A 27,323-nucleotide genomic window follows, 5' to 3' on the forward strand; every position below is an offset into this window, starting at 1 on the left:
TTGCCAGCCTCAAAATTGCAAACAGTAAAAGATGTTGCTTTGAGAAGCCCCAGAGCACCAGATTCCAAAATGGCAGTAGTGGCTGCATCAGGTTTCAGAATGGGAGCATTATAGAGAATTTCTTCCTCAGAATTGGACTCAAGAGTGCTGAACGGTTCAGGCACTCAGTCCCTACTGCCAAGAGAGAAGAAAGCCTGGCTACTGCTCCAGCTGGCAGATCTTGGTATCTAGGTGGCACTGGTTTTAGGTGCATGCAGAATGCAAGAGTTATAGGGTTAAAAAGGCTTCCACTCAGATTTCAAAAGCCTGGGAGGGCAGGCAGTGTGCTTCTGAAAGGGTAGTGTGTGAAGCTGTGTGAAGCCAAAGGTGCACTGGAGAACCCAGAAGTTTGGAGAATCCAGGAACACAGATCACCTGAGGGAACTTGTAAGGAGGGAGCAGAAAAGGCCCAAGAGAGAAGCCATGGGAGCTACAACCACGGGACATGCCATAAAAACAGAGCCACACAAGTCCTTTGGAGCTCACAACTTACCAGATTGCTTCAGATGCTTAACATGGAACTACAGGGCTTAATGTTTGACTTGCTGGAGTTTGGATTTGCCTTGATTCCAATCTCTTTGTATTCCTGCTTGTAACTTTTGGAATGAAATACTTTGTGCCACTGAATCTTGGAAGTGTTTAACTTTCATTTATTACAGGAGCTTGCAGCTAAGTGTTTGCCTTTCATCTTGGAGACTTGAGACTTGGACTTTTCAGCACTGCTGAAAGTGTTAGGACTTTGGCAACCTTTAGAGATAGACTACATGTCTTTTGCATAAAGGGATGTGCATGAGTCTTTTGGGAGGGCAGGGGTGGAATGTTATGGTTCTAATATTGATAGACAGCACTGATTAAGAATTGCTAAACCTGTGTAGTAATGTTCAAGTTGTGAAATAATAACATCTGTATCTAAAAACTAGTTTAAAGAAATGTGCCTGGCTGCAAAGTTGACAAGGGGTAAATTGTAATGACTGATATATGGTGTCAATTTGAGAAGTTTACATGCTTAACTGACTCAGCAGTTCCACATCTTAGGGTGTAGGGGACATACCCTAAGGCAGTTGTTTATACCCTAGAACGTTATAATGATTGATTCATTGTGCCAACTTAAGAAGCTTAGAAGTTTAAGCAACTCAGCAGTAGCCAGAGTCCTCACTTTGTAAATATTCTCAGCCTGTGAAAGAGGAAGGCACAGAGATGGTGTGAGTGCTATACCCATCCTACGGTGGGTAACCTGCTTACAACAGAAGGCAGGAAAACTGGTTTGGCTCCCCACTTTTTGCTCTTGTTGCTTTTGTCTTTTGCTACCATGAACAGTTGCCCCTGTGCCATGCTACTCTGCCTCAGTTTATTTAGCTCACAGCTGACAAAGATGGACTGAAACCTTTACAAAATGTCAGCTAAATAAATTTTTCATTTCTTAGTTTTGGGCACCAGTTGTTTAGTCTCAGCAAAGAGAAAAAAGTACCCAAGACAACTTATTTAAACATATATAGTTAAATATATATAATATATAAATATATATTTAAATACATATTTATATACATATTTAAATTGAAATATATATAAATATGTATATATTTAAATTTAGGCTATTTTCCACCAGGATGTATGCTATCACATTGGAGCCATGAGAGGAAATGTCACATAGCGAGAATAGTAATGGACAAACAGGCAGAATGAAAGGTTTTTTCCTTTTTTTTTTTTAGATGATATCTCACTATGTGGCCCAGGCTCGCTGTGAACTCACTATATAGCCCACACTGGCTTCCAATTCAAAGCATTCGCCTGTCTCAGTCTCCCAAGTACTGGGGATTATAAATATGTATAACACCTGGCTGATATGGAGGTTCTTGACAATGTTATTCAGCCACTGAATTAGGTAATCCAAGAAACAGTTTCTGCTTGGACTCCACCTTATTATCAACCATTCCAACTTAAAAACTATTAAAACTGTTCTTTGTTTTGTTGCTGCTGGGGATTGAGTCCCTGAAAATTGTGACTGCAAAAATAATTCACATACATTATTTGAGAAAACTAAACATTTATTGAGTACATGTTTATTTAGTAACAACATAGTTTCTCAATAAAAAATGAGCTGAATTCCTCCAAAATAGAAAACAATTTCCCATTACTCCCAAATTAGACTCAAATCTATCATTTTATGCTCTTTTTAGTAAACTTTCAAAATACACAAAATATTTGGAGAAAGATACTCACATTATTCTAAAGCCAAAATATTTTAAAATAAAAGTAGTTTAAGGACAATCATTTCTAAATATCACAGTATATCATAATACATTCCTCCAGCTTTCAAAACTATTGCTACTTAAAATATTAGTAATTTATGCAAAATACTCTGAAAAGTGAAACACCTGCTACCTTTTCAGGAACAGGCGCAGTTTCTGATTTTCACCATGTTTTTCACAGGTCTTGTGTTACAGCATCCATCAGAAAGCACAGGTCCAGCTCTCAAATACCGATGACAATACATGTGAAATAATCATGCTTGCTACATTTGCAATGGATGACATATTCTAAACAATACTACTAACCATGGGTCATTTTTGCACAAAAAGGTAACATTCCAATATTCCCGGAAGAGATTTTACACAAAGGTTGAAAACAGGTATTGTCCACCATAGACAGTCATTTATTTTTCAAATGGAATATATGCTGTTGCATTCTATTCACCCATTTTTAAAAGAGGCCACAATCATACCCCACATATGAACATGTCCACATATTCCAATTGGCCTATATAAACATAATCAAAGGCTTCACACCAGTCTCAAATTTGGTATTAAAATGGCTGACCAGAGATCCTCCAAACACCACGCACATTAGTGGTGAGAAAAATTATTGGCAAAAGCTCTCTTTCATTTGAATATTCTAAGGAAATAATCCCATTAGGCATTTGAAATTATTTGAGACAAAATGACAACTCAAACTTTCCAAAGTAAGTCTAATACTGATTTGCAACCAATTTAAACTTTTTCAGTAGTATGCCATGCTGCAATTGCTAGATATCTGGATAACATCATGGTCATTGTTAGTTTTCTTTATACCTTTTTAGATTTTTATATTAAGTTTATGTATCTTACATTTTGAAATTTAGTTTTGTGTTCAATGAGTTAAGAAACAACAAACATCAAAACAGTTTAGCCTGATTTTAACAGGCAAAAAGGGGGTTACTTTGGCAATGTATGAAGTATACTATTAACAGTAAAAATATTTCATCAAATACTAAAAGTAAGAGGGCAATTATTAAAGATATTTGAAATTGCATTTAATAAACTGGTAACTGGCCCCACACCTGACATACTGCAATCGGATGTTTCTTTTCTATTTACTCTAAGGAACCAAAATTATTTTAAAACAAAGAGATTCTGATTGCAACTACAGCATCACAAAGTACTACCTGAAAAAGAGAATGACTATCTTTTAAGGTCTTCGTTTTTTATGTGTCTCTAATGTTCCTGTTCTCTTGAATCCATTTGTAACAGTTAAATGAAAGCACCCTCCTGAAGAATAGATGTGCTCTAAGGCTTACCCTACCCTCAAGGCAGAGCAGTGATTCTCGGCCTCATTTCCTACCTATGACCCTCACGTGGGGAAACTGCTGCAAGAGATTCCTGGCAGCCCCTCACTCCCACCTTTCGTTTCTTCCTGCCCTCCCTGACGAATACATGGCTACTCTCAAATAAGTCCAACTGAAATGGAAGGCATTTGTTTCCACAGTTCCTAGCTCACAAATCGAAATCTAGTAAAAAGACAAAATATTGAATTGCTGTTTTTTTTGGTACTGAGGATTGAATTCACAACCTTGCACTTAGCAGGCAAGTGCTGGAACTGCTGAGCTAAATCCTTAGCTTGGATTGTTAGTCTTCAAAAAAAAAACTTACCTGACCAAGAAACCAAACACAGCTGTCCCTGCCGCCCTCTTCCCACAGAAGCCAGCACCTGTCCTGACCTGAAGGACTAGGGACAGTGGACAGCGATCTAGCTGTAACTCCAAAAGAAAGTGTTTCCACAACCTTCCTGTCCGTCTCCACTTGTCACTTCCACTTTCGGTCCATCTCCTCTCTTACTCTGTCTTTTGTATCTTCACCTTAATTCTCTTTCTTCTTTCTCACTTCCTTTCTTTCCCTTCCTGATTATTCATTCACATCATTCTTTTCTTCTCTACTTTCTCTTCCTTAATTCTTTCTTTCACAATATAAGCAAATTCACACTGCAGATACATGCCAGAGAACATTCAGCCTATGGAGACAGACCACCAGTAACACTGGTAGTAGCTTCATAAGCCATGCACGACACCTTCAAATCTAAAATCACTCTGAGTCTCATCTTCCTTCGAGGTTTGAAATGAAGACTGATTGTACTTAAAACCTAAGGCACAGAGATGATTAAACAATGGGCCTGAGGTGCCCAGCCAGATCTAGCTCACAATCTGGTCTCACGCCATCAATACCACCTGAGTGAGGCAGGATGAGAGACCAACATGTAAGCACTGATGTTACTTCAGGCTCTGAAGAGTCCAAAGACAGCATGACTTCCTTATACAGTAGAATTACTCTTCAATAAGGACCAAACAACAACAACAATAAAGTGTGTGTTCTTAAACTATGAATCACAAAATATACTTTCTATAGGTTTTTCAAGTTCATTAAAGATGACTACAAATACAAAATATGACTACATTTTAAAGTCTTTCCGCTTTGGTAATACTGTAGCCCAGAGATAATTCTGAGGTCTGAATTGTTTTAACACAGAGACTCAAAAAATACATAATTTATACAAACTGCATAGATACATTATGAAAAACTTATACAAAAAATGTATGTTCTCTAAGTTGTCTATAATTTAACCTCATTAACTGAGCACTGCATTTTAAGAATTCTGAAGGAAAAAATTATTCTGAAAATTCAGAAAATTCATTTTCAAACTGCTATCAGCACTCTGAGATAACCATTAATTTCACTTAAAAAAGCAGACGGTTATGGTAAAATGCTTGCTTACGTCGGATCTGAAGGGACCAACTGAAGAAGTTTCTGATGAATCCACAAGCAACTGTGGTACAGTCTATAAGCCACGAGCCACGACCGGAGTGAGACCCAGGCACGGGCCAGCTGATTCCACTACAACCAGACTCCTCACCGTCCCATCAACCACAACACATCCTAAGCCTCCTTCACTGAGGAAACTAAGTCTGACAGAATCTACTATTATAAGTCCATATCCAGTCAATAAATCAAATTAGTTACTCTAACTCCAAATGACATTTGTAATTTAGCAACTGTTCCAGGAATGGTGGCATCCTGAAGTTGGCAAAATAATTTGTTCCCAAATTGGGAGACATCAAATTCACCTGAACAGGATGTAACTTGTATTTCATCCTAATTCTAACAATCCAACTGAACAATGGCATTTTTGAGACACTCAGCAAAACACACCTAAGGACTGGATAGCAGATGAAACCACAGGATTGTTGCTACTTTCCTATATGATGTGTTTGTAGTTCCTAAAATGTTAAAATTTTCAACAAGCTGAGTGTGGACATACGTGTAATCCCAGCACTCTGGGAGGTTGAGATAGGACTGGATCATTAGTACCACTGTACTACGCTTTCTAATTTTGTGTAATCTTTCATTAAAAAGATTTAAAGGTAAAATTGAGAATATCTATTTTTAACAAGCTCCCTCCCTCTAGAGTCAGACAGCAATGGTCTCATTTGTGGACCATTTGCCAAGGTTTCAAATTTTAGCCTTCTCACTACCTCCTCAGCAAGCTCCACGTCATCACAGTTCTCATACTCTGTTAAGAAAGTATACAGCTCTTGCCCTCCCAACCTATCTGTTATCAGAGCGCTGGGCTGGTTATCATCCTTTCTTTTGTGGGAGGTCTTCTGGGAGGTGGAGTCAACTTTTAACTTGCCTTTAACTTTCCTCTCTCAATCTGTCCCTGACTGAACTACAGCAGACAGGACACAACAGTACCAACTATTTGATTTCTGCCTACTTCAGGTCTACTCTGGAGGCTCTATATCTTCCCAAAGCCAAATGCCACAATTTCCACAAGTGATCTTTTTTTCCTTCATGATGTTCCCCTCCCTATCTAGGCTTAAAATACCAGAGAAAAAATGAAGATAACCATATAGCACACAGCAAAATGAGATGTGCTCCAGCATAGTACACACTAAGTACTCAGATCTAGAATTATATTACATAGGCAGCAGGTCAAGAATGGGAAGTCATATTTTTCTCATCTTCAAAATTAAAAAGTTAACGATCTTTAGCAATGTTCAAAAAAGGAAGATATGAACATTAACCCAATCAAAATTACTTTTCTGTGGACAGAATAATCTAATTAATCTAAACCACCCATCAAAATTGTTCAACTTAATCTATAAATTTGCTTCTTAGAAAAATATCCTGCAAAGTTATTTTGAGGTAGAATAGTTTAAATGGACCATTTTCCCCTATTGCATTGTAATATAATTACTGATCTCAGTAAGAATACTGCTTATACATTTTGGTCCACTGTACTTTCCACCATCACATTAGCATTATTATTAAGGTTCTCAAACTTTATTGTCACTATAATATATCCTGCTTCCAGAATGCCCAGGAAAGCTGACAACTTTCACATAAAGTGATAAAAAAAAATTCTAAATATCTTATAACTGAGGTTTGGCAAAACAGTTTAATGCACACAAAATGAAAACAGTACATTCTCTTTATCTCTTACTCCCTCCACACACACATATAAGCACGCATGCACCACACACACAAAAACCTCAACATTTTCACTATTTTTACTTTCTTCTACAACTCAGTTTTTAACGTGCAGCTCATAGGCTAAAGATAATTTTTAACATGATTGTCACAAAAACATTGTAGAACAGAGATGAAATGCCTAACAGTACATATAGATTGTCAAGGGTTACATTGGTCACATCACATTTGTTGAGAAACAGAACCTTTTCTGCTCCTGTAAACAACTTTTTTCTTATGTGTATAAAGTGAGGTTAGTGCTGACATAAATTATTGCTATACTCACAGTTTGCACTCACAGTGGAGACTGTGTAAGAGGTACACCTCTTGCACCCACACAACTCTACCACCTTACTTCTGAGTAAAACCAAGAGAGCTCTAGTCTACAAAAATTCAGTTACAGTTTAGCAATCATGGAATGATAACAAGTAACATGTTACAAAACATCAGAGATCAAAAATATCTTCTTGTTGGAATCCAGAATTTTAACTTGTCCATCATATGAATATTTTGCTTTTATAACTTCTTTGGGAAAAAATTTTTCTGGTCATAAGTATTTCCTTCCCAAGTACTTCATGGAAGACCATTCCTTCATACATATCCTCAGATATTTTGTTGTTTTCACCCATTGACTTCAGCAGTCACAAAAGTCATCTCTGCTTTGGTGGTCTGTCATAAAGGTCTCTTACGCTTTTTGTTAGTTGCTTGATAAATATTTTGTAAATTTTTCCACAGTATGTATGCACTGTCTTTTGTAGCTGCAGTTCTAAAGGCTTTAACAAGGAACGGACATTGTCATCTTCAAAAGAACACTAGAAAATAAAAGTAAAAAACACATAAAAATTTCATTAATTTCCCTACAACTTCTCCAGTTTAATACTACCCTTCATTTGATATCTTACAAAAAGTATATTCTCAACAAACATTTTCAACACATCACACAGAACTGTTAGAGAAGGGAGATAAGAGATGCTAATTCTCTAAGGGAACCAGGAAAAGCTATTCAGAGAAGATTAATAGAAGTAGGGTATTCTAAGTCAAGGGGAAAAAATGCTCAACAGCAGAGAAGAACCAGATCAAAAACTCTGAAGGTACCTAAGGAGAAACCATGAAAGCTGGACTTCGTTTAAAAAAGGAGTGAGGGGCTAGCCAGGCGAGGTGGCACAGGCCTATAGCCCCAACTATTCAGGAGCCTGAAGCAAGATGATTCAATGTTTCAGACCAGCCTGGACAACTTAGTGCCAAACAAAATATCAGAACTTTCTCGTTTATCAAATCTCTTCCCAAATGTCTCTGGTAATAGTGGTACAGCTACATTAGAAAGAAATGAGATAAGAGGCTCAGAGGGGATGAATGCAGTATGATGACACAGCTCCACATTTCCCAAAGAGCCTTCTTTACCCAGAAGGCTCCTAAAGATAAAAATAATTGAGAACTTCTATTTGCAAACCTCAGGAGTCAGGAAAAGGTGTAAAAAGTAAACCAGGAAATGCATCAGTTAAATGACTGACCCATTAATTCCAAAATACATTTTTGACAAGTTTCTTTATTTGCTTGTTCTTACTACAAAACATACAAATATACTAAGGAATATATTTGTGAATGCTGCAGCAATAGTTAAGTGGAAATAAATTGTGCTCTTAGTATTTTCAATCAGTTTTATTTTTGGATTTAGGATTTCCAACTAGGCACACTTTCAATTAGAAAGATGGATGGTGCTTACACAAAAGTTTGTAGTCAGTTAAAAACGCAAAATCACAAAGGAAATTCACAACCTGAAACCCAAGAAGTGGAAATAACCTGAGATTATCCCTAAGGTTCATTAGTACACCAAGAAAGAAGAAATAGATTCCAACCCAAGCACACTCACTCTGTAGAAAGTCACCATCTAGAAATACACACGCACTCTGTAGAAAGTCACCATCAAGAAATATGTCTGTATTTTTAACATGTACTTACCAGTGAGGAGATGCAAAAAGATCCTAAATGTTTGTACCTTTCAAGCAGGAAAATTGTGAACATAACTATAAGAAACCATTAGTCTTTGAGGGATTTTAAAAAAAAAATCACACACAGTGAATAGAAATCTCGAAAATGGTTTTGAAGACCAATAAAAAGAAAGCTTAAATAGAACAAATGTAATGAAAATAACAAATGCACACAGGGCAGCACCTATCTGTTGGATGTCACTGTAAGAGCTCTACATGTCTTAATGTGCTTAAACTTCAGGATAAATTTATGAAATACGTATTTTCATGCCCATTTTACACTGAAGCACTTTCAAGGCAAGAGGTGAGCATCTTCCGACTGTTACAAGCTTAGTGAGTATCTAAGCCAGGATTCTGTCTCAGTAGCCTAACTCCAAAAGTCTTCGCCAGTGGCGGTGATGACCACCCACGCAACAGCTGGCTCTTTGTAATATAACTAAAAGCTCTAAAAGGTTTGCCATCACTGATCTAGGCACTTCTGCACAACACAGAAATCCTTCTGCAAATAAGTAAACAAAATCATGCTTTTAACCTTTAAACAGCACGAAGGATGAGGTTGAATGAGCAGTGAAGACTGAAAAAAAAGTGCTGTGCTGTATTTTATACACACACACACACACACACACACACACACACACACACGGCCAAGTTTGTGAAAGGTTAAAAGTGGCTGTCGACACACTGAAATTCCATCTCACTCCTGAAAGAATGGCCAAGATCATGAAAACCATCAACAACAAATGATGGAAAGGCTGTGGGGAAAAAGGAACTCTCCTGCACTGTTGGTGGGAGTGTACACTGGTGCAACCATTGTGGAGTCAGTCTGGAGATTTCTCAAAAAGCTGGCATTGGAAGTCCCATTTGTTCCAGCTATTCCACTTTTAGGCATATTCCCAGAAGAACTGAAAGCATCATACCACAGTGATATATGTGCACCCGTGTTTATAGCAGCACAATTTGTAATTGCCAGATCTTGGAAACAACCTAAGTGCCCATCAACTGAGGAGTGGATAAAAAAAGTTGTGGTATTTTTATACAATCGAGTACTACTCAGCTATAAAGGATCACATTGAGATATTTATAAATAAATGGACTCAGCTTGAGACCATACTCGTAAGTGAAATAAATCAAACTCACATGTATGAATACCAAATAGTTTCCCTATTGTAAGAAATGATTCAAATATATAAAAGTATGTGATAATCATGATTCCCCATTACATGGCTTTGAAGCCTTATAAAGTTTTCACTCATTAATTGGAATGGTTTTTTTCTGGGCTGTTTGATAATATTGCCTGTGGTGATACGAACAGCTATTTTGAAGAAAACAAGACATAATAGCTAGTGCTGATTTAATATCATCTTGTTTTGAAGTCCCATCAAACTGTTGTTCTTTTGCCTTCATTGGTTTTAATCATGTTGTATCTTACTGGATTTTATTATATGTGATAGTATAAACAAAAATTTTTATAGGCAAAGAAGTAATACAGAAACCATTGTTCGTTTTCCGTTAGCTGGTTCTAAATACCTTGTAACACTTTCTCTTGAATGAATGTGAAACCTCTTGAATGGTTTCACACTGCCTTGATTATGTTTGGTGCCATAGTATACGAAGTTATACTCAAATATTTCAAGGAAAGAGACACTATGGTAACCACTTTTAAGTCGGGTTATCTTGTGGTGAGCACTAGGTTGCTGAAATTGTTATACTTTGACCTGTATTGTTATGCTGTTATGTCCTCTTTTATCTCAATCTTTCCTTTAAAAAAAAAAATTATTTATTATTTTTTTAATTAAGGGAAAAAAAATCAAAAAAATTAGCAGGATGTATTATAGTAACCTTTTTTGATTTCCTATTAACTTGATTTGAAGGCCTGTATTGCTCCCACCATCTTGTTTTGACTGATTTTATTCTGCTCTGTTCTGTCTGATAGTATCAAATTTGAGGGTACAGGCAACTACTTTGAAGGCAGTAAGATTCACTATGATGCCCATTCTGGTTTGGCTATTATCTTCTTTTGAAGTCCTGTAATGTCTCCAATGTTTAGGTTTTATTGGTCTTGTTCTGTACTGTTTTGTTCAATTTTATTATACCTAATGATATAGGCAATTCTTTTTAAGGTAGCAAGAAGCATTATGGTAACCATTGTTGATTACCTTGTATTCTGTTTTTACATCATGTACTGTGTCCATCCTTTGTTTTGACTGACTGCTTTGTGTTGTCATATTTGGTTTTATTCTCTTCAAAAAACAAAGTAATAAGAACTATGCAAGTAATAAAACCCAAAATGTGTAAAGGTTGTTGTAAAAAAGAGAGGAAAAAAGTGCTCTAAAAGATACAACTGCAAGTGTGTTTAGGTGTGTTAGGATAGATAACCATATTACTAAGTTTTTGTTCAATCACTAAACACAACTGTTTGCAGTCTCACTGTTTGAATGTCTACTTTGTATGCTTTAATCCTGTAACTTGAACAAACATTTGTAAGATGACAATATGTAATCTATTAACTAGTGACTTCTTACTATTTTTTTTGAAATTCTGTATTACTTGTACCCTTATACTGTTTTGTTTTCACCTTTAAATAAAATTTTTTTAAAAAGTGGCTGTCGAGTTAAAGGAAATAAACTTTCTCAAGCAATACTGTCAAATAACATTCCAATATGTGTTAAAAACATACTTGAATAACTGGTTGAGGAATATAACAATGGGAAGACCAAATTTTGGTTACATTTTTGTTTTTACTATCCAATATTAACAATAAATATATATAATATATATATATGCTAAATACATTTAAGAATTAGAGGAAGACCCTTATTTTCCAGAATTATGTAATATGTAAGATTCAGTTAATTCATTTTCATGTGATTTAAATTCTAGTGTTGTGGTTAGTTTTTTTCCTTCACTGAGAAATCCTTTGATGAGTATTTTCTGAAATAAGAATAATTTTCTCATCAATTAGACTTTAACTCATTATATGACACAGTAATCTGACTAAGCAAAAAGACAAATTATCCTGACCTACAGAAACACAGCCTAAAAACACTGCATTCTGCTCTTGCTCCACCTGCCATGTCTCCAGGGTTGTGTAGTAATAACCTACCTCTTCAGGGTGCCTTACATCAATGCAGATCTCTTGCCATACTGCTCTGTGCCTAACTCACTTCCCCACTGCTTTGGGGCCTGTGCTCACCATGCTTTGGGCTCAGGTCAAATGTCAGCTCCTCTGAGAAGCCTTTCTTAACACAGGTCCTCCTTTCTTAGCATGGTACCCAGAAAATAACTTTTTAGGAAAGTCACACTTTATATATTAAAGTGACAGCTGAAAGGCAAAAATACAACATGAGGTCACAATGATCACGATGAAGCATGTGAGGCTTTTTCAAAGAACAGAATTCACAGATGGCACATGCCTGTAAGTTCAGCTACTCAGGAGGCTGGTGCAGGACAGCAGCCGGGGCCACTCAGTGAGATCTCATCTCAAACTCAAATTTTAAAAAATGACTGGAGACTTATCTCAGTGGTAGAGCATTTGCCTGGCATGCATAAGGTCCTAGGTTCTCTCCCCAGTTCCACAAAATTAAACAAAATGCAGAACATGCACAACAAGGATGACAGAATAGCAATTCAATCCAACAAATCCTGAATGTCTATTACATATAAGGAAGAACTGTGGTAGGGAAAGCACTCAAGATCATTTGCAAGTTAGTTATGCAACTATAAGCAGGTGGATAGTAAATCAAATGCAGAAACACCACGGAAATACAGTAATTCAGAATGAAATACATGAAGCAGAAAATACCTTATAGAGTCATAAAATGTTTTGTTCCCATTTTGAATTTCCAATTTTTAAACTTAGTATTTTTATTCATCCAACAACTAATATTTAACAAATCTGGATAGACTGTAAAAACTGATTTGTTGGCACATACAGCTATGTATTTAATTTTAAAGGTGGTTCATGTCCTTTATAATTCATACTGCTCACTGGATCCCATGGCTATGACTAAGTTTCTGTCTGAATCTTGCATAAATACCCTTGCCTGAATGCAATTCTTTAAAAAATTACATTTCTCACTGAATTATAGATTAAGGGAAGATAAAAATCACAAACCAAGAGCACCATAAGAGGCTGATTAAATTCATTAAGTTGAAAAATGGATGGATATAAGCTGTAGTTAACACAGCCTCAAAACAAACACCAAAAAAGTCATTAGTGTTTGAAATTATTTTAAAAATTAGATCTGATTTTTAGAAGTCAAGTGTAATTAATCAACTTAAGGCTATTTTTCAGATTTTAAAAGGTATATATTTACAAGGTACAAAAAACATAAAGCTAGAGAGATTTAATTCTATAAGAGTCTTTTTAAATGCTCAAAGGAAACAAAGGAATCACATTTTTATAGGAATGCATTTCTTTTCTTACAAAGTCTTAGAACCCCAAAAGTACTTTTCTTCATTTTTATTACCTTCTGACAACCCATAATAAAGCATTATTAAAATATGTATTAACTTCTTTAGGCACACAAGCCTGCTACATTAAAATTAAAATCAACACTAAATTTTATAATTCTTCAGTTTGTAGTCATATTATGATAAGCTCATTATTTAGTAACTTTATCTGTCAAGTTTATAGAACAAGAAACTTAGCAAATAACCCACAAAAACCACAGCCTATAGAGATTATTACCACTTTTTTCTCTATCAAGTTTGAGGAAAATATTTTCCAGGAGAAAACTCCACTCCCTTATAACAGTGGCTTAGTACACTGGCACCACACAGCATCTCTACACCTCATCCTTATCATCTTTACCAACACTCCAGTCAGACTCAACAACTCAATGCCTAGTTTGCCAGGGACCTTGTCAGAGCCCGAGCAGTGTTCTCGGGCAGATACATATCACCCCAGGCAGGCCAATTCACCAGTTATACCCTAATTCTTCATGGCCATTTCAAATAACTCCTATTCTGTAACAAAACTACTAAACTCTAGTTCTAGTAGTCTCTGTCATGATACAGTCTAAGTCAAGTGCTTTTATTCCTATTTATCAATAAGGTATACTATGCTTATATCGGTCACTAACAAATAGTAAGAACTTGGCAGGTCTTCTTCAGATCCCTACATTTAAAGGTCAAACTAATATAATTCTATCTATTTATACTTTGCTTCCACATCCACTAAGATTAAGCACAGTCTAGCGGAACACAAAGCACATCTATATGAGTTAAATGGTCACCTGTACTTCTTCTTAGGTTAGCAGTGAATCAGCTAACACAAAGAGTGACTCAACTCATCATCGAAGCATAAATCCAAAGCTCCATGAAATCTGCCCCAAGTCCTGGTCCCTAAGATACTCACAGGGACCTAGCTCATGTATGTACCTGAAGTGTATGAAATATAATCTCTATCAATCCACCTTAATTACACAAAGCAAGACCATGAGAACAAAAAGAAAAGAGAAGAAAACATATCTGGCATGAACAGATAGAGAAGAGAACAGATATAGTAGGGTAGAGACAGTGTAAATTTTTTCCAGAATCATTATAAAGCAAACATTTGAAAGAGAAATTACTTATTTACAAACCAATATAAATAACAAAATACTTAAGTATAAATGTAACGCATGTTTAAAATCTGTAAGAAAATACTAAGGCATTCCTGAAGACAAATGGGAAGATAACCCTCATTCTTGAGTAGGGTATTTCAACGCCACTGTCTTGGTCTGTTTTCTGTTCCTTTAATAAAATATCATGGCAGATAATTTTATAAAGATCTTTAGTTCACAGTTCTGGAAATCCAAGAGCATAGCCTTCCATACATGGGAGACTTTTCATGGGACATCAGCCTAGCAGGTACTGGTATTGCTAGACTGATGCTGAAGGCCTCAGAGTAGAAACCACAAGAAAAAGTATCCAGGAGAGGCCAGGGGAAGTGCTAACCTTATCTCCTAAGAACCCACTCTAGATAATTCTTTTCAAGGGCACCACAATCCCTAATGAAGGTGATGCCCCCCCTGACTATGATTACTTCTTAATGGCCCCACAACATCTAATACCATTACACAGGCAATTGAATCACAACATCTGTCTGGATCTACAAATGTCCCATGAAAAGTCTCCCATGTATGGAAGGTGACTAGAACATGGGGCACTACCCTCACCTGTGGATTAGTCAGCACATGAGTTCACAACTGACTTGCTATTAGGAGGTGGAGCCTGCTTAGAGGCAGAACTTAGAAGCAGTTCTTGCCCCTGCTTCTCCCTTCTCCCTCTACTTTCTGGCTGGCACAAATTGAGCAGCTTTCCTTCTTCAGGTCCCTCTGCCCTTGTGTTTCTGCCTTGAAGCCACTCAAGCAGAATCAAAATAAAGCTTACCTCCTTTAAACTGAGCGTTGCATATTTTGTTCCACCAATGAGAATAATGAGTTCTAGCAGGCATAAGTAACATCCAACCTATACCAACCAACAAAATGTCAGTAGTACCTGAATTCGAATAGGACACTAATATGGACCCAATAAAATCATCAGTGAGCTCTATTTGTATCAGTGTGTGGCAAAGTGAACATAGCTAGGGAAACACTAAAAAGGTTAAGCTATGAAGAGGGAATAATCCTATCCAATATTAAAACAGCACAGTCAGGCATGGTGGCACACATCTGTAATCCTAGCACTTGGGAGGCTGAGGCAAAAGGCTTGCCACAATTTCAAGGCCAGCTTGGGCTACACAGTGAGTTCAAATCTAGCCTGACCTACATAGCAAGACCAAGTCTCAAAAATAATCAATCAATAAATAAATAAATATGTAAAAAACTAAAAACTAAAACACAACACAATGCTATCATAAAGGTATAATATTAGTGCACAAATGGACAGACCAAAAGAATGAAACAGAAAATCCAGAAATTACAAATGGAATTTTAGTAGACAATATAGTGAGTGGTCTCAACACTTTGGGTTGACAATAAACTTTAAATGAATAGTGTTGAGACAACAGCAGAGCTATTTGAAAAAGGATCAAATGATATCCATTCGTCTTCCAAAATAAAAGAATTATGTGTGATTTTAATAAATGAAATAGTATATGGGTGAATTCTACTGTAAGTCATTCTATAATCTGTTGGTAGTAAAAGGTTATGATTTTTTCTTTAAAAAAAGTTGATAAACAATTGTGTAAAATTTTAAATAAACATACAAGAGTTTTCAAATAAAGTCAAACTGGAGAAAATACTGTAATGTAAGGCTCCATTCTTCATTCATCGGGATGACAAAATTTCAAAAGCTTTGTAACACATTCTGTTAATTAGGATGTAGACAGCAGTAAGGCCGCATCACAAATTGTTGGCAAGAATGCAAAGAAACCCTTCATGGGCAAAAGAGGTAATATCTTCAACAGAATAATCCCACTTCAAGGCATTTCACCTGGAGATTCACCTGCCCAAAATACAAATGTACATATGGCAAGGCTATGTGAGGTTCCATTATTCATAATACAAAATACTGGAAATTACCAAGTATCCTATCAGAGAGTTTCACATATATTTCCGGAATATCTTAAGCAGAAAAAAATGAAGAACAAGTAATTATATACAGTGTGCTACCTTTGTGTAAGAAAGGGGAAATTACAAAACAAGCACATACTCAGGTATTCATCTTCCAAAGAGAAGCATAGGAGGACAAACCAGAAAACAGTCTCCTGGAAACCTGTGAGGGTGGGTGAGCTAAGAAGGACAGGTGACAGAGGGATTCACCTAAGTAAACCCTTACAAGCTTTCAACATTGTTTTTTACTCAGCATCTCATCATGTAGTTTAGGATAGCCTTGAACTCTCGGTGACCCTCATGCCTCAGCATCCCTAGTGCATGGCTTCAATATTTTGAAGGACATTTAATAATGCACTACAAAGAACTGTATTTCAAATATATAAAACAGTCACTCTAAAAGGGAGGGAAAAAAGAACTAATTCAAGCTAACTTCTGAGCACTATCTTGAATACATACCCATATAGGAGCAGGACAGAGATGATGGAAAACAAAATCCTGAACCCTTCTTTGCAGGCTGCTTTTTAGGGATAAGTGGTAGAGGCAACAATGTGATGAAGCATTTCTGAAATTCTTTTAAATGCATTATAGCTTTAAACAAATTGTTAACATTAGGAGTCAAGATTCTAATTGCGGAACTGAAAGGAGATAAAATCGATAAGAAGAGAAGGCAAGAAAGATCTTGAAGGAATGGGCTGGAAGTAGAGGCATCAGTATAAACACACAATTCTGTGGGTGTCTAAGGTTTGTATTTATCAGCTCTGTCCCTGAAGGGACCTCTTCCCACAAGCAAAGATACCCTGATAGCAGTACACATGGCCAATGGCAAAGCATACTAAAGGAAAACACAATTTCTTTGAAAGATAGCTAATTTCACAATTAGTACACAAAAGTGTAAGAATATTTTGAGATGACAGAAAATAAGAAAACTTTTAAAAATTGATGGAGGCATGCTAAAACACCACAAGAAGTGGTTGAAAAATGCTTCTAGTGACCAGATCTGCAACAACTCCAACACCAAAATAACCAGAAGGGAATATGTAAGTCCTCAAGGTGGAAGGGTCACTACCAAAGACTTCATTATGTGTAAGTCAAGAGATAGTCAAAAACTCTTCCTCACGGTAGACTGAGTGCTAAGTTATGCATGTGGAAGGAGTGCCAGAACTGTGTACCAGCAACTTGCAAATGCCAAAGCAAGGACTCATGTAAGAACCCATAACCAATGCTAACCATAGTAATAACATTTGGATAGCCACAGTGGTCCACCACTTCCAACCAGATCACACCCCTAATAGTAAATCAGCTATACAGACCCCATATGCAAACACCTTCCCAAGGTCCCATCTCTGGGCCCACAAGTGGGTACATGATTTAAAAGACTGTTCACCCAGACCACTTGCAAGAGGAAAAGTGACTATGTGCTGTGGAGGAACTGAACAATGCTTTTGCTGAGTGATCAACATCACCAGTAAAGCACAAAGGTGACTGTGACTGTGACAGCCTGAGAAAAACACAACATCACGTGTGTTACTCTGATCAGGAGTATATATCCTGACCACAAGCATGAGGCAAACAAAAATAAATAACATTTAACAAGGAGGGCAGGGAGTCTCTATTCTCCAAACCTGTCACTGTGAAAGACATAAACTAAGAAACTCTTCTTTGAACAGAGAAAACACACATGGATGAGATTAAAGGCTGAGAGACTAAAGTATCATTACATTTTCTGAGTTAGTATTTGTGCTGTGGTTATGAGAGAATGTTCTTATGCTTAATAAAACACACTGAAGCTTTTAGGGATAAAAAAGGATACTGTAACTTATTGCCAAATGGTTTGGAAAAATACAATTTATAGAGAAAGAACCAATGATCAAACAGAACAAAGTATTTAATAACTTATACATCCAAATAATAGATTTATGGGAAGTCCTTGCACTATTTTTGCATACTTTCTCATCACTGAATCATATTATCTGACATCTACAATTTAAGGTTAGTTTATTTTGGCTCATAGTTTGCAGAGATTTTGGTCCCTAGTTGGCTGGCTCCAAGGCAGGTCAGTATGGAAGAGAAGCAGCCCATGGCAGGGCAGGCAAGATGCAGAGAGCAAAGGGAGGAGCCAGGAAGGAAGTTAAAACCGTGATGATCCCACTCTTTGATCAGATCCAACCTCCTAACAGTATGTCCCATAATACAATCACCTCCCAGAGATCCCATCTCTAGAGCACAGGAGGCTTTGGGGGTATCTAGATCTAATACTCTCCATAAGTTTGCATATTTTATTAAACTAAAATTAAAAGGCAAACCTTACATTTCTCAGTGCTTCATAAACAGCTCTAAATGCTGGCTGCTTATCATCATGGTAAACACCTCTGTTCCCATGAAGAATGAAGATTCCTTCTTCTTCTGCTTCCTGACAGTTGCTTCCATATATGCAATGATCAGGTCGGTAATTCCATTGACATGGAAAAACAAAAAGGCTTTCTACACAAAGAAAAATCAAACAATGAAACAACTCTAATTCTACAGGATTAACACCTCTCAAAATTTTTAGTTTAAAAACACATATCTTAGCAAATAAGACTTGAAATAGTGAAATGTATGTTTGATATTTAGATCTCTTCCATCTAAAGAAAAATTAACAGTCTGTCTAAAATGTAAATAGTGGCATAAACCAAAATCAAATAAATGCATTTCTCCCCTTTTAACTAAGTATTATCTGCAATTTCTTTTTACAAATATAGAGAATAAAAGGAATTTAAGTGATTACCTGGATTATGAAAAAACATGATATTCAACAGATCTTGATCACCCCATGTGATGTTCAGTTTGTATTTTTTAAGCAAAGGCATAAGGATTTCTCCCCACTGCAGCCGTACTGGTGTCATGTCATTCTGTTGATAAAAGTATTAAAAGGATTTTCAAAATTCCAGGTTTCAATGGCAGCATGATAGCTCCCACTCCTCCTTTAGCAACCATTACAGTGTCATGGAGAACTGCAGGCTCCTCTTATTTAAAAAAACCAAGTGACATTTACTGTCCTTTGTGCAGCAAAGGGGGCTGCACAAAGATAGCGAAGATACCTGAAACTACATATATTGGCAATAAAATAAAAGAGATAGAATAGTTTAAGTACTACTTAATTATTACATCTTAGTTTTAAGATGAGGGCTGAGGAAAGATGAAAATTCTCAATAAGAAAACTTAAGAGACTGAGATTTCTAAGATCTACAGTACAGTAAGACTGTTCTGAGAGTCTACACTTACGTAACTTTTATCAAGACTGTTACAATTTTTCTATTTTCTTATTATTGTGCTAATTTCTTACTGTGCTAATTAACAGGTGACATTTCCTTCCAGCTCCATATGTACAGAGCTTGGTATACCACTTCACCTTACGGGATCCACTGAGGGTCTTGGGCCATATTCCCCTGAAAAACAGAGGAGCACTACTATGCTGCAAATAGATACAAACTGATGAAATTCTACTGTTTTGCTCTTCATCACGCATCTCTTTCTCCATTGCAAAGTACATTGATTTTTAGTGTGTAATTTTAGTGGTGTGCATTTTTAAATTTGATTTATCAATTTCAAATGCTCTATTTGAGCATCTAATTATAAAAGCATTAAAACAATGTATCACATATCATGTACTAAGTATTGTTCTACCCACTTTTTATTATACATTTATTAAGAGGCTTAATAATCAATTCTGACACACAGATACTTAAAATTGCTGCATTTTAAAGACACTGTCATAATCTTAAAAACATATATTTAGACATAAAAATACATGTAATCATTAAAAAATCAACTGACTAGATATGTGTATGAAAAGAAATATCTATTAAAAGAAAATCTATCAAAAATAAATTATAGGGTCTAGTGCAATCTTTTCAGAAAAAATATCAAAAACTACAACATAACGGAAAAAATTCTATTAGAAAAATACTGGAAAGAAGTGATAACAGTAGTATTATTTGATGATGGTATAACTAAGAGTATTTATAACTAGTGAAAAACTCTGAGAAATTAATAAGGAAGCATATATAAATCATGTACTAAAACCTCACAATAAATGTAATCATACGTACTACACATAAAAGTTTAAAAACTAAAAATTAAAAGGAGTTCAAGTAGGAAAGACAGCCAAGAAATGAGCAAAGAATATGGGTAAACAGCCATTCACAAAGGAAAAAAGGGAAATGGTGATAAATTACATAAAAAAGATTGTTTTTGTTTTTTTCATTGAGATAGGGTCTCACTATAGAGTTCAGACTGCCTTGAACTCAAACTTGCAGCAATTCTCACGCCTCAATCTCCTGAGTGTTGGGATTACAGGTATGCACCACCATGCCTGGCAATGTGAAAAGATTTTTAATCACAGTGATTGGTATAATAAGGAAAATACAAACTAAAGTATCTTTTTTTAGCCATAGATGTATACATCCATATAAAATATACAATTATATCCAATCATCCATTATCTAAAACATCACAGACATACTAGAAATGTAATTATGTGTACTGACATAGAAATCAATTGTATACTTACTAAACTTAACAGGCAAGCTGAAGATATAGAAAAGGATCTTATATAAGAGTTTATATGCATATTTACTTGCTTCAAAGTACATTTTTAAGAAGTCTGAAGAGTATATAGCAAAGTTTATAGTGTCACTTTGTCCAAAGCATAAAACTTGGGAGAGATGTGTAAACAGGAAACCTCTTTTTATTTATTACCTCTTTAATACCGAATTTGGCTTTCATAAGCAAAATTTTGTTTTACAATTTTTAAGATACTTTTTATTATTAACAATATACTAACTGGACAAAATCTTTTCACTGTATTTCTATATACATATGTATTATAAACTCCTTCTCGCTACTCTCTCCAATTCCCCTCCCAGGGCTTAACAGTGTGTCTTGTAATTTCAGGTGTTTTTTTTTTTTTTTTTTTTTTGAAGTATACACATATGAGAAATAGTTTTGCAATTTTTAAAACAGAAAAATATAGCTCTAATTTTATCAAGTCTATTTCCAAAATGCGTACTATCTTATATTAAGGTCAATTAACTTCATTTTGGAATTATTCATGATTTTGAAAATGGGAAGATTCGTTTTCAGCCTATGCTACACTTAAATATAAAATTGGGATTTAGCTCAGCGGCATAAGCACCTGGCGGTCGTGAAACTCAAACATTCCTCAGGATTAGTTACTTCACTTTGGAAAGTTTCATACTCCTTTGATGTTCACTGCTATTGTTATACCCTCATAAGCTATTTACATTAACACAATAAAACTCTTCTATTACATATATCGTTCAGATATGTAAAAACATGCTCACCTCATACAGTGTATTCTCTTCCCCCGTATTTTTCAATAATTCATTTATGAAATCATTTCTAAACCATCAGTCTAACTATTCTCGCAGATAATTAGTGACTAAGGGGTTACTCCATTAGGCGCCCCGCCAAGTACTCTGAATATTGAGCTACAGAAGAGACAAAGCTAGCCTTCAGTAGGTAACAAAAAGAGACTAAGAACACTTTACTAAGTAATAAACAATAGGACATCAACACGGTTCAGATACATACAACAGAAGGATTTCTAGGATTTCTAAGGATTTCTTTGGTTTTTAATGAAATTAAAGGTTAAGAAAAATTAAAGTGATTTTTTTAAAAAGAGAGAAAAGAAATACCCTAGTGACGATCTGAAACTGCAAAAACTGTTAACACAAAAAGCAAATATAGCTTACCCAATGTGACATCATTGTCTATCAAGCATAAGAAAATGTAGACTTTTTAGTATTTGAACTTTTTAACATGTTATTTTAATGTATTATGTTGAAATTCAACAGCCATTAATGGTTAAGAAATAAGTGACAAAGAATTTAAAATATGACATTTATCCTGTATGAGGAATCCTATGGGCCTTCATATGATTAGAACAATAAATAACAGTCATGGATCTGTGTGGAACAACTTTGAAAGTGATCACAACTAATTAAGTTGTGTGGCTAAAGATTTCAAATTTAAGATCTGTGCCAGAACTTTAGAATTAATAGAAAAAGCCAAGGTTCTGTTTGCTAAAGACATAGACAGGAAACTATCACAAAAAACAAATATAGATGAGAAAATAAATTTAAAATCAATAAATTATATAAACCATTTCAGCAATCATAAATATAACCACTCAAAAATGAAGTAAATCTGAGTGTGTTCTCATAGTTCCAGAATAAGGTTGTCTGTAACAAAGTTAATGAGTCTGAGTAAATTGTGCCTATTGAATTAAGGCACAATCAGTCCTGTCATCCCTTCCTTCATAAAGTCATTAATGCAAGAAAAAAAAAAACTCAGAAGATTTAGCAATTATTTTACACTCCTCTTCTACATTTCTACCTGGCTTAAAATATTCCATAAACAAAAACCAAAGGAGAGAAAAAGAAAATGAATATGTAAGATGGTCATTTCAATAAGCAAAAGGTAAATAAATAATAATGGAATTAAACCATAGTTACATTTTCATTTTAAGAATCAATGATGTTAAATTATTTCTATAGTTCTTTGCCAGACGCTTGTAATTCTGTGAATTTCAAATGCAGTTATTGAGAAGTCACATTATTTCTTAGTAGATAATCTTAGAGCACCATCTTCTGGTATAATATCACCAAGCATAGTCTAGCAATCAGAAAATAACACGCTAGTAGGGCAGTTTTACTTAGTAGTAAAACTTCATGGTTCATGAAATTTTAAAACTCAAAACACAATAAACTGAGGAAATTGAAGAAAGATGTTCATTATTAAGGAAAAGCAGAGATCATTTCACCCTAGTCTCATTAATGCATCTGATTTGGGGAGAAAAAACTGAATTGAAATCAGGATTTTTAAAAGTTCAGGAAATGGAGAGCTAAAAAACCATGTTTACTGTAGCAACAAAATATAGGAATGATGGGTGATACCTATCAGACTTCTAAGCCTTAAATATTGGCATATGGTTACAAGAGCTGCAAGAAGTACTCTTGATCATCAAAAAAAAAAAAAAAAAAAAAAAAAAAGAGGAAGCCACTCTGGATGAGATTTAACACATTCAAAACAGGGTTGTAATTCGTGTGTCTGGCTGCCAGGTGGCTCTGAACCACTGATGATATATAAACCAGGGACAGCCATGTGTGTACCACTTGTGGTCCAAGCCAGAGGAAACATGCTAAAGCAGATATCCAAAAGGGGAAAAAGAAAATAACCATGTAAATTCTGTCCCATCAGAAGCTATAAAAAATACCTAACAAATAAACACATGTACAGACACACATTTGGACTCACATCATAAGGCATAAAATCTTTAATGTTCACTCTAATCCTAACTAGCTATAAAGGAATAAACAGTAGAGGGAAAGTCAACAGTGGATCTCTGCTTAAAAGTCACTGTTTTTAGCTAAAATTTAAAGTCTTTTTACTAAGTATCAGGGTCTATATAAAACATTTTTAATGGATTTCTTTTAAAATAATTTAGATGTCTATTTATTGTTTCTTTTTTTTTTTTGTTAAAGAGGGTAAACTTAAACAGAATAAAACAGATTATAAGGAAACAATTTTAAGAAACACAGACTTCAAAGCAAGACCACTGGAGATCTTCACTGTCTATCATATTGTCTATATTGTCTCTTGTTTTCTTCCAAATAGTCCACATCTTCACACACAATGAATACATACTAAACATTATAGTACTAAACTAATCAGAACAGGATGATGAAGGCTTTTTAGGTCTTCAAGACTAGACATTAGGGAAGTGAACAATGGCTGCCATAATGTCTCTCATTCTCTTCGAAGTAACTGTCCATATCTTTATGTATGTTGAAATTAAACGTAAGAGACTAGATTAATATCAATCTGAACAGTGAATAATTGTTAGATTTTATATTATAATGCTACATAATTAGCAGTGGGTATCTTAGTGTCTCTTCAGAGTATCTGTTCATTACATCGTGCATTATATAATCTGTTCCCATAAACTTTAGAAATTCTCCACATGTGTGAATCACTACATGTATACCTATCCCATCCTTTCTGTATTATAGGGAAGAACAGATCAAAACAAGACAACAAAACAAATTCCTAGAAAAGCATGAAACAAAAAAGACATATAAAACCACAATTTAGGTGATCTACAGTAGTTACTATGCTGTCTCTTGTTATTTTCAATAGAATTGTCTACATCATCAGACATAATATAATTGAACATAGTATTACATAGCAATTTTAATAAAAACACAGCATTGGAGACATTGTAGGATTTCAAAAGCAGTTAATAAATCAGAATGGTATCTTATTACATCTTGTCATCTTCAGAGCAGTTGCCTCTACTCTTAGACTTGATACTATCAAAAAGACCAAATTTCAATAAAATCAGTCAACACAAAACAGGAATCTAACAAACCAGATTCAAATAAGATCAGTCATAGTAAGACAGTGTAAGTAATACAGGCTTCAGTTTAAGTTAATAGGGAATTAAGGATATTTATCGTAGTATATCCCACTATTCTAGGGATAGCTATCTGTGCCCTCAAATCTAGTATGAGTAGACAGACTGGAACAAAATGAAATCAAACTAAACAGCAATAAAACTAATGTGGTGACTTCTGGGAGAACATGGCGGATAGATAACAGCAGCTATGGAAGCTCTCTGAGATAGCCAGCTTAGAATCCAGGAATGGTGCGGTGTGAGGAGTCCTATGCAAGGGGAGATATACCCTGCCTACCCAGAAACAAACTAAGCTGAGAGAAAGCAAGTGGAAATGCAATCCTGGTACTATAAACAGAACAGTGCCGAAGCTAAAACCCACACCTCTGGAAACCGCAATTTGAAATTCCTGCCGCCGCTGCGGCGTCTGAATCGGCAAAGCAGGGACAGAGTCACAAAAGCTCTGAGAGCAGAAATTGGCAAACAGAGTTGAGAACGGGACTGGCAAGGAGCTCTGCATTGACCTGCGGTGAGTGAGAAGAATGGGAACCCTTCCAAAGACTAGGAGGCTCCAACAGAGGACATTCTGGGACCAAGCAGACTAGCCGGAACAGGACGCTGCAGTGACTTTATTCGCATATTCCGCTCTCAAGCGGGAATGGTGGGGAGCGCTTGGCCTGGGTGACGCCACGGACTAAGACCCAGTAGTCTAGCCCAAACCAGATCCCATTGCCTGGTGATGCACCCTAGCAGTGAAGCCTTCAGCAGGTAGACTGACCTGGAGGGGCGGGCCCAGCAGAGGCTGCCCAGGTCTGTGTCTCCCTCGTACATTGCAGTGGGTGGGAACACCTAGCCAGCATGATTCAAACAAACTTGACCCACAAAGAAAGAAACTGGGCCTCCTATATACTTTTGTATGGAAGGAACAAAAAATATGAGAAGAGGAGGAAACAAGAAAGGGTCCTCGGCCCCCAATCCTGAGAACACTGATCCAGGAAATGGAAATGCAAAGGAGAATGAGGACAGAAAACATGCAACATCACACACGGCACCAACAGACATAACGTGGTATCTCCAGAGCCTCATAGATGAGTTGAAAAGTGAAGTATTTAGCGAAGTAAAGCAAGGTATAAGTAGAATAGTTAGAGAAATGCTAAGTATCGCCCAAGAAAAAACAGATGGTGGAATGGACGAACAGAAAAAAAGGGCAGAATTGTTTGATGGAGAAAATAGAGAAAACATAAGAATATGTGAAGCAGGTTCAAAGAGATTACCAGGAAACTAAAAACTCTACTGAAAGCTGGCATAACAGCTTGAAAGAAACTAAGGATAGATTATCTGAAATGGAGGACAGATTTGTAACATGGGAGCATGAAATAAAAAAACTTCTTAAAAATAACAAGGAAACAAATAGCAATAATACAAAGACTAGAAGATGATAAGAGGATCAATAACTTAAGAATTAAGAACGTAAAAGAAGAAGTAGGGACACAAACAAATGAACTACAAAGGCTATTCACAGAAATAATCCAGAATTTCCCTAATTTAGCAAAAGGTAAAGATACTCAGATGTATAAGGCATACAGGACCCCAGTCACCTACAACCCAAACAGAACTACACCCAGGCATATAATAATCAAAATTCCAAAAATCCAATATAAGAACAGAATATTAAAAGCCATCGGAGACAAGAAACAGATCACTTACAAGGGAACACCCATCAGAATTACAGCAGACTTCTTGGCACAAACCATCAAATCATGAAGAGTGTGGGGGGAAATCATTCAAGCTTTGAAAGTAATAACCTCCAGCCAAGATTGATATATCCTGCACAACTGTCCCTAGAAATTGATGGAAAAACAAAGGTGCTTCCAGGATAAAGAGGAACAAGGGGAATTTGCAACCACCAATTCAACTTTACAGAGAATACTTGCAGGACCTTCTAAAAAAGAAAAATACCAAGATTCCAGAAACAGTGGCAGAGAGGCCGCAATGAATGGAGCAGAAAGAAAAATGAAGAAGACAAACTGACAACTAATGACAGAAAAAAAGCTCAACAGAAATGAGGGAGAGAAGGTTGGATGGTATGAACAGCTATTTTGGAGAAAACAAGACATCATAATAGCTAGTGCTGATTCAATATCATCTTATTTTGAAGTCCTATTAAGCTTTTGTTCTTCTGTCTCCATTGGTCTTAACATGTTGCATCTTATTGGATTTTATTATATGTGATAATATAAGCAAAAACTTTTATAGACAAGGAGATTACACAGAAACTATTTATTTTCTGTTGGTTGATTCTAAATACCCTGTAATATTGTCATTCTCTTGAATGGTTTTACATTGTCTTGATATATTTGGTGCTACAGTATACGAAGTTATACTCAAAGATTTCAAGGAAAGAGACACTATGGTAACTACTTTTATGTCGGGATATCTTGTGGTGAAACACTATTTTGCTTATGTTTTGACCTGTGCTGTTTTGTTGTTATGCCCTCTTTTATTTCAATCTCCTTTTTTT

At 35.8% G+C, this 27,323-nt stretch overlaps 1 protein-coding gene across 2 annotated transcripts in view; it reads right to left on the minus strand.

Annotated features, from left to right (window-relative positions):
* Nucleotides 1-2,063: 2,063 nt before the first annotated feature.
* Nucleotides 2,064-27,323, minus strand: part of Gxylt1 (glucoside xylosyltransferase 1) — a 66,616-nt gene continuing 41,356 nt past the window's right edge. For both annotated transcript variants that reach the window (XM_003475859.5, XM_003475860.5), the window contains 3 exons: nucleotides 19,112-19,235; nucleotides 18,653-18,825; nucleotides 2,064-7,627 (listed from right to left, as the gene is read on the minus strand). In XM_003475859.5, coding sequence (XP_003475907.1) covers nucleotides 7,466-7,627; nucleotides 18,653-18,825; nucleotides 19,112-19,235 — 459 coding nt within the window. In that variant the 3' untranslated portion in view covers nucleotides 2,064-7,465. The remainder of the gene's footprint in view (nucleotides 7,628-18,652; nucleotides 18,826-19,111; nucleotides 19,236-27,323) is intronic.

Source organism: Cavia porcellus, unplaced genomic scaffold (assembly GCF_034190915.1).
Source record: "Cavia porcellus strain 051 isolate PalLab524CR breed Dunkin Hartley unplaced genomic scaffold, mCavPor4.1 scaffold_8, whole genome shotgun sequence".
NCBI classification, from domain to species: domain Eukaryota; kingdom Metazoa; phylum Chordata; class Mammalia; order Rodentia; family Caviidae; genus Cavia; species Cavia porcellus.